Source organism: Fulmarus glacialis, unplaced genomic scaffold (genome assembly GCF_000690835.1).
Source record: "Fulmarus glacialis isolate BGI_N327 unplaced genomic scaffold, ASM69083v1 scaffold42816, whole genome shotgun sequence".
NCBI classification, from domain to species: Eukaryota; Metazoa; Chordata; class Aves; order Procellariiformes; family Procellariidae; genus Fulmarus; species Fulmarus glacialis.
In genome coordinates this window covers 1-9,232 of record NW_009217122.1, presented here as the reverse complement: position 1 = coordinate 9,232, position 9,232 = coordinate 1, and the positions used below count along the sequence as shown (strand labels likewise).

Here is a 9,232-nt window from a genome sequence, read left to right as displayed (position 1 = left end):
TTTTATTACAATATAAAAAATAGGTTTTAAGATACGCTTTTCCCATCTCAAATCAAATAACTTGGGGATAATGTATTTCAAAAATTCACAGAAGCATTTTGGTACCTCTGCATGTTCAGCTTTTTGCCCCTAAATTGTGCGCAAAAAACACATCCGATTTTAATAACTTGTTTTTTCCTCCAGTGGACATGGCTGATAATAGAAGTAAGCTGAATATATGCTGGCTCCACCCAAAGGATAGCCACTGATGCTGACAACAGTAAAGACTGTTTCTCCTTCTGAGTTTTAAATATACTTGTTTTGATTTGTTTTCTGCCATATTAGTGAACGAAAGTGGTTTATAAAGCGGTCTGTCAATTGCCAGAGCTAGCAAAAAGAGAGGAGGTGGGCTGTAGTGGGCTGTAGCGGTGGGAACAGGGGTAGGAGTGGTAAGGAACAAGGCAGGCTTCCCTCCTTGGGCAGCAGTGAGCCCTTCCTGCACCCACCGTGCTGCAGCCCCTACCGCTTCCCACCTCAGCCCCACCAAGAGGGACTCGAGCTCTGCTACGCTTGGCGCTCACAAAGGAAATCCATGGTGCGGAGGAATTATGCAACTAAGATAAGAGCCATAGTTTCCAGCTTTTGGGGGGCATGGAGACAGCTAAGCTAGACTGCTACCTAACATTCAATTTCCGCTTCACCTTAAGGGGGATGCAAATCCACATCCTCACTTTACGAGGAGAGACCTAACCATCAAGCCTGTGGCATCCTTTAGGCTACAGTGCTGTGCTGCAAACACCAGCGACCAAGACAGAAGGCAATCAAGCGTGACATGCATGCAACACACAACTCCCAACAGACCTGTCCATACAGCAGCTCAACACGGTTCTGGCTTACAGCGCTCTGCCCCTACTTCATACCCAACATGTGGTCTGGGTGGAGTCAAAACTGCTTGAATCACAAACTGCACTGCGTTGATTTTCCTGGGAACAAAGCCCTGTGCAATTAATAACAGGGCATACTTCAGTAGAATCCACCTTTATCTCTTTTTCCCTCTGCCAACACAGGCAATTATATCCAGCTCGGCACTCCCAGCTGCACCCAAGTTGCCAGCGCTGTTGTCCTTTCTGCAGCGCCCCGATCTGTATCACGTAAGCAGAGCTCCCAGCTGTGACGTTACATTCAGGCTTCCAGTTACAGCAGCCCCTGGCAGGAGCGAATCCAGCTTTCACCAGCACCATTTGCAACTCATCAGCAGTGGGATCCCTTATTCCCCAGGTGAACCCAGCTCACAGATGTGGCTGCCGCTGGGGGACTGTTTCAAAGGGAGGGATTCCTCCCGCCACAACATCACCTCCCTCAGCTTTCTAAAAAGTCCTAGAAGACACCACGTGTTTTCTATTCCCGTGCAAGGAATCCTTATAGGAGATGATTATAGGGTCTACCCTGCCCCCAGTTGCTTCCCTCCTGGGTCATACAGCAGCACTACTCCCGTCAGGAGGCCAAAACACCTCACCTAAAGACAGAGCTTCAACAATTGAAGTAACCCACACCCACAGGGGATTTTGCACAACAGTCATAGAAGAACCACCTTGGCAGATTTATTTTTTAAATTCTCTTTCTCGCAGCAAACACATCAAACCCCGCTCCACCCCACAGAGCTGCAGGAGCTGCTGCAGTGCGCTCCCTCCAGCACGCTACAGGAGATGTGCTGCTGTTACTGAACGCTGCTGTCACCTTGTGTAAATCTAAGCCTCTGTTTCAGACCAAGAAAACTAATGTTAAGTTTCTAAGAGAAATTAATCCATGTTTTTGGGGGATTTTTTCAGCAGAAAACACTTAGCTCTGATAACAACACAGCAGTACCTACACCATGAAAGGTTACAGAATTTATTAGACTTGCAGATTGCTGGAAACAGATTTAATAACAACAGGCACCGACACAGTGTTTTGACTGCTAATAGCACATCAGTTGTCTGCTGCAGTCTCAAAAGTGCCAAAATCCGTTTGCACCTGAAGCTCACCTGCACCAGTCAGGCCTCCCCTGCTGTCAGTTCAACACTGGCACCACCTGATTAAGAACGAGAAAACTCCTCTTTAGGAAGGGGCTCCACAACAGAGCCATGAAATGTGAAGCTTCATGCAATCTCAAACGTGAAAGCACAATGCTCACACGAAACAAGGCGAGACAGCCACCTTTTTAAACTTTTGCATTTTGATCCTGTTTTATGATTACTTGAGGTTTGACTCCATTATTTCAATACAGAAATAAGATATTCCATTTTGTAAGTTTAGTACACACCTCTCACATCTAAACATCATTTTCTTTTCTCCTTGAGTTAAAAGAGGTAGCTTAAAAGACAAGTTCCCTGTGCTGGAGGGCTCCAGAAAGATCACTTTTTGTACTGAAATTCCCTCTGACTAACCTGCACAGAAAGCAGAGTTAAAACTCCTTCCAGCCTCACAGCTCCAATCTTGCTGTCTTGGAATCAGACTGCAAGAACCTAGCTACGATTAATACATGGTGAGACAGCACAAGATTACTTAGTTTCACATACCCCAAAAGAGCAGCTTTTGAAGATGTATGAAAAGCTACATCCCTTTTGAAAATCTGTCCTATTCTTAAGTTCTGTACAGCAAAACATGTGCTCAGTCCTCTCATCTTTACCTCAGCTGATATGCTGCTCCTAGAAGGCAAGAGAGCTCTGCAGAAATAAAACAGGTTGTTGATACTGAAAGGGCAAAATACAACAAACATTCGCATCTGAGCTAGTAAAGAGCAAGAGTGCAACTGCAGAAAGTTTTCATAGAAGAGAAGACTGGCTGGAGAAGGCTGGGAATAGACTTAATGATAGAACAAGGCTAGACGAATGGGACTATGTCCCAGAAAATGTGGGTAAGTGAGCTACTAGACTTCCCCTAAAGAGCCATTTTTTCAAGCCAGGAATTCCAATATACCTGCCGGAACTCCCCTGAAGGAACTCAATTTTATGTCTCACCGGGAATGTAACTCTCATTTCCAAATGAGCTCAGCCTGCCCTGTGTACTCGCTCTGCCTCAGTGCCCAAGGCGGCCCTGGCTTTATTCAGTGACATTTGGGAAACTGGTGTAATAAGGCCACATATAAAGAAGTTTGTTAACCGCATGTCATTTACACTAGAAATGAAACAACTCCCTTACAGGCTCACAAAGCTTATCCTTGCTACACATTTTACATTAATCCGGCAAGAACAAAGCAGTTTGAGCGAGGCAGGTTGTTCCCTACCAAATGTAATGATTCTATATGGTGGCCAAAAACATCTAAGCTAAATTTGGTGCACTGCATACATGGCAATGAAACATGAAAAATTCTCCACATATGAATACCAGAAAACTGAATTGCAGGTTCCCACAATTTCCCCATAATTGCTTCTTCAAAACAGTTGCTTGAAGAGTACCTTTTCCTTAAGCTGACAGCCAAACACCTATGGGAAAAGGATATAGACAGAAAGGGACACAGACAAAACCAAGTTAAAAGTGTGAAGAAAATACCATTATTCTTCTGATAAGAAATTGCATCAAAACCAGAAACTGGCAAGCAGGCAAGATACCTGGTGAGTAAGGAGTCCCTTGAAACTGGAAGAAAGGAGATAAGCAGTTCGAGAAAAGATGCAGTAGTGAGAATAGTCTTCTCCCAGACATCAACCCTAAAGACCCCGTTATTTTCAAACACGTACTCACTTGAACACAGCTTAAGCACAGACCTGCCAAGGACCTTGCGGTTGGCTGTGGCCGGTAGCCTACACAGGACAAGATGATAGTGTTGAGAGTGCTTGATCAGGGACGGGCTTTCCCACCAGAGCAAAGAGAAAAGATCCATGCTCCTGGATCTTCTTGTGAGCTTTGGGCAAGTAAAACACTCCATGTCTGAAGGGCCAGGGAAAGCTAAACATTCAGACTATGCATAATTTGGATAGATAAAGGTACAGATTTCACATGATCCCATACCATCAGCAATGCCTTCATAATGCTGGTTTGACATTGCCCAGCAGGTGGGGCAGGTGACCAGCAGAAGAATCTGTGTGCCGACAGCAAACTGCATTGCGCCTAATTTTGCTGAAGTGAACCCGCTGGGCTGGGGAAGTTCCCTGCTCCAGAGGAGCCTTCTGGGCCACCGGGAGTTCACCTGCTTCCAGGGAGATGGATCCCTGGCCCACCTCTGTGTTGTGGGATCTGCCTGCTTCCCCACCATAGACAATATATTCTGAGGACAAGATCCTGGCTCCAGAGAAACCAGGGATAGCTTTGCAATCATCTCATTTGTGGACAGGATTTTGTCCTGAAGGTATGGCTGGAGCGTTGAACACGATGAGCACCGAACATCCCAAACCACATGCCTGCTGAAGAGTGTAAGCAAAGCAATAGTATACCATAATGCCTCTAGGGACTTTCTACATGAAACAGGGTACTGTAATGGTGTAGCCACATCACAAGACAGTTCACAAAGGCAGACAAAAGAAGCCAAAATACATACCAAGTTAGTCAATGGGCATGGTTAAGCTGTTGTCTGGTGCTGATTGCAGGGAGTTTTTAATCAACTCCAATACCTAATTAAAGATCCATTTTTAAAGAAGGAAATCACAGCGTCTCCAATAATAATATCAACAGTATCTGTACCAAATGCATTCCACAGCTGTTTTCTGAATATCACCTTAAATATTACATTAGTATGAACAGTACTCAAACAATAAAGTATTTCTGTTGCAACATTCTATAAAACAGAGTATTTTGTGGAAAACAAAAAAATCTTAATGTGGTACGTAACTCAGATGCATTAGTTCCAGAGTGCAGCTCCGACCCCATTACAATACAGGAAGAATGACAAGCCTATCCCCAATCCACACAGCAAAAGACTAACAATTTCGAGTTTTTATACAATGCACTTAGGTGTCATCTTCCACTAAGATACAGCGTTATGTACTTCAGAAATGAATCAAGCAAAACCTTGTATACACTGTAGCAAACTGTACCATAAATACCTTCTTCCATCTCAGAGAGAGAAGTGGAAAGAATCTTGCTGTGAAATAGCAAAGCTGATCATCTTCTTGGTAAGGTATTTACTAGAGTCTCAAATCTTAGACCTGGCAGAAAAGTTCTTAAAAAGAAAGTTACATTGTAGGCCTGGTGCTGACTTCCACACTCTTAATAAATGCAGCTTCTTTGGTGATGGGCACTAGGAACGTTAGCGCTGCATAAAATTAAATTTTGGGATTTTTTTTCTTTTGAATGAAGGCAACTATAATGCATTTTTAAATATCAATGCTGATTATCCCCCCTGCCAGCTTATCTGGAAAACATGAACAAGTTTTCACTAGAGTATTAATCATCAGTGCAAAACTTCTTCCTTACCTACACAGACCTGAACAGTCACAGTATCAAGGTTACAATCCACTGTTACTGCCTCACAGTTTGTGTCGCCCTCTACTAACAATTGGAAAGGATGCTGTTCATCTTCAATCCCAACAGCACATTGGTAACTTACTGTCAGTGAACATGACCTGATCTAGCCCACATTTGGGTATGTCAGACAAGGCCTCCATGGGGAAAAAAGGGCTATTGTACAGGACAGGCAGACATTTACAGAAGTCCGACTAGTGGGTCCAATTAGTAGATCCAGTTGCATTTCATAGCTACCTATTAATTATAATATGAACCATTATTTCTCATACAGTAGGTGCCATAGACTGCTGCAAGAGACTGATGCTAGAAGATCATCACTCTTTACAAATTCACTGACTGACAGACATCACCTGGGGACGTGCAGATATTTAAGCTAAATCAGAATAGAGTGGAAGAGGAGCTACACATTAGCCATTACTGTCCCAGCATCAGAAAGAGGCCTTCTTGCTATTCACCTTCTTTTTATTTTAAGTTTGACACAGCTGAATTTCCCAAAGGATCTTGTGGTTAACCTTTTTTACAAAGTATAAATAGTGTTCCATTCTTATACAAAAGAAATACAGCTGTTTGTATATACACACACCTTGACAGCAAGTCCTTGAAAGAACACTGTAACATGAAACTACAGAGCACACAAAACACTGATTTAGCTGAAGGCCAGGAAGTCTCTGCTAAGAAAGGCTATCTGTTAAAGTAAGGTTCTCACTAGAACTTGCGTGTTTTAACTGAACTCGTAACGTGTGAATGGGATAATCAGAATCGTGCGACATGCTCTCATACAACTCATTAGTTATATTCTGATTTTAAAACTGTATCCTATAATTACTGCATTTAACTGAAGCCATCCAATATTGAATGGAATTGCTTGAATACATCTTACTGGTATAAGGAGGCAGCCTCGTTGGATGACACCTTACCAACTCTTTTCAGACACTGAATATACTCAAGAGTAAAATTAAGACACGAGAGCGATCACACAAGGTTTTGGTAATTATTTTTATGTTGGCTTTATGGCTTTTTTGGTTTCTTTAGGAAATTCCTGCACAGCGAAAGGAATGAAGAATTCCAGAAGAGAGTTGACCTCCTTCAGTTCCAGACTGTATTCCACTGCTATTTTCTCTGCAGTCCATATTTGAGGATGAAGTTTATGATTATTAAGAAGCGTCAGAGCCTCCACAATGGAAATTTTGCCTTTGGGAACTTTCTTAACATCTAGATCTCCCAAGTGGCCTAGTTTTGTAAGTCTCTTTTCCTCCTGTTTACATGGAAGATGTTCACCACCTCCATCTTTTACCTAATTGTGGGAAGGAAAACAAAAAGAGCTTAACAGCAGTTCTGTTTACTATGCATACTGTAGCAGCCAAGTGTTTTCCTAAATATGGCATTTCCTGTTAGCTTTCCCCATTTTCACAGCATTTAAAAAAAAATAACGCTTAGCAGCCTTGCTTCTTGATATCACAAAAATTGTCAGTTCTTCCACAACCATTCTACGTACAATGTCAACCCCCACCCAAATTCTGAAAAGCTACCATCCATTGAACTCTACGTGTTGTACAGACTTGGCAGCCCCTCATACAAGGCAAACTACAGATTTTGGTAGCCCTAATATTTGGTACTGATTCATGGCAAGGGGGAAAAAAAAAATAATCATACTGCAAATTGGTATCCTTCTGATACCACTGGAAATCTTTTTCATATAGTCTCTCTCCCCCTTCCTTTAATTTTCCAATTTTAGTATTGCAACTAAAAGATATCCCTTCTTTTGCTCTGTCTAGATAACAAGCTTTGCTGGACAAAAAGAAACTATTTTGCAGCATCATATGGAGTTTAATTCCCATGACTACTGCAGTGCTCAGACACGTGAAGTCTCTTGTCCCAAGTCCCTTTATATTTCCAAGACATTTCCAAACCAGCTCTGCCTTCCCCCTATCGCCTTTTATTAAACTTTAACCAGTGAACGACACTGCAAAAAAGAAACAATGAAAACCTTTCTTAAATTTATGAAAAAGTACTTTTAAAGTTATCAGAGTCCACAGCCACTAATTAATGCACAGACACTCTGTATTAACTCACAAGATGAGAAAACTGATGTGGGTGCTACAGCATCTGTAACTGCGTGTCTGTTTCTGAACTACAGAGAATGTCTGATGATGCTACCAGTTCTCCATTTCTTCCTTTTAATTTGTGCTAAAACTGTGCTCAGATAATGAACAATTTTTCAAGTCTTAATAAAATGATCTGTCTCTGAGTGGACTGCCACTTTAGGACTTAGAGTTGGTGCTTTTCCACTTACCACAGACAGACATACCAAATATACGTATAGTTATGTATACATACACAATGCACAAAGTATTCAGAATAACATCAGGAAAGGAAGGAAGCTTTTGGATGAAATTTTGCCCACAAGCCTCCGTGCTAACACGTTAATCATGCACTTCCTAACAACGGCAAGTAGACACACCACAAGAGCAAGTCTTACATGGCAGCAACCTCAGAGTAGGCATAGAATGAAGCACTAAGATTTGCTCCATTTTTGGCTTTTTCTAAAATTTCTCTTGACAGGCTTACAAATGAATATTGAAAGATAATGAAATCAGACCTTCAGCACTTCAAGATTAGAGTCCTAACCTCTATTATGAAAATTAAGGACAGAGATTACTTGGGAACTTCAGGGAGAGACTGCAGAAATCCGTTTGCATTTTTAAATACTATTAGTCTTGAATACAAGGTACAATGAAAGCGGCAACTTGGAGAGACGTAGGCATTTTATTGCTAGATGACTATAAAACTTCTATTACTGAATAAAGCAGATAGAATAAAGTGGTCCAATAATGCAACAGGTAAAACGCACAAGCCATAATGTAACATGGTGGAAAAGAGGAGACTGAACAGCAGTCTGTATTTTACTGGAAAGGGTATGCTTTGCTTTCCAAGTCAAAGACTGCAGCCGCTGGCAATGAGGAAACTGATCACCAAACAATCCAGAAGGTTATGCAGAAAAAAAACCCTAACTAAGGCACTTCCTCAGCCGCATAAGGAAAAGTCTCTGCACAGTACGACATTAACATCAGTAGTTTAAGACTCCACTAAAATGTTAATGTCTTTGTCCTCTACCATATCCATGCTCCATAGTAGTCCCAATCTCTTTTCTTCTAACAACTCTACGAGAGATCTCTGGCAAACTCCTGCATCTTTGCAGAAGGCTGGCTAACTGTCCTGTCTTAGAGGAAGCAGCAGTGGGAATTTAGGTGAAAAACAAAGTAAGATCAACGTGATGTTAAAAAGGAAGACTGCATAAGCATTTAAGAGGTTGTGTAATCACAATCTGTCCCATGTTCAAGACCCAGGGTCAAACACAATCAGTGCTACAGATGTATAAGAGAGTAATGAAAACATCACTTTTATCTATAAAAAGGTAGCTTTTAGGCACTAACAGAGCATTTTTCTTTATGCAGAATTTGTGCTGAGTTTGAAAACCACAAAGCTGATGCTGCTATGCCTCCTACAGAGAGACATGCTCACCCGCACAGGTGGATCTCTGGACTCAACATAAACATCTTTCAACAAGGTGAGGAGCCTATCGTCCTTCCTGTAGATTTCTTCCTGTATCTCTGGGTGGTCTAAAGGCAGCGGGGAGAAGAAAGGAAGGGGAAAAAAAAGAGAAAAGAGCTCTGAGTCAAATTGTTTCCTTTTTGTTAGTTCTGCCAGCTGAATCGCTTCCCCGGAGGACCGGCACGACTCCCCTTACGCACGGTGCCTTTCGGGGAGGTTTCATTTTTCCGTCAGCTCTAGCGTGAACGACACCGCCTCACAC

General features: G+C 42.2%; 1 protein-coding gene across 1 annotated transcript; it reads right to left on the bottom strand.

Annotated features, from left to right (window-relative positions):
- Positions 1–6,153: 6,153 nt before the first annotated feature.
- Positions 6,154–9,089, bottom strand: NDUFAF4 (NADH dehydrogenase (ubiquinone) complex I, assembly factor 4; the record flags this gene model as incomplete). The annotated part of the gene is made up of 2 exons (XM_009579538.1): positions 6,154–6,712; positions 8,941–9,089. Coding segments are annotated over 2 exons (446 nt in total), but the record flags the coding sequence as incomplete, so codon positions are not given.
- Between the last annotated feature and the right edge of the window lie 143 nt (positions 9,090–9,232).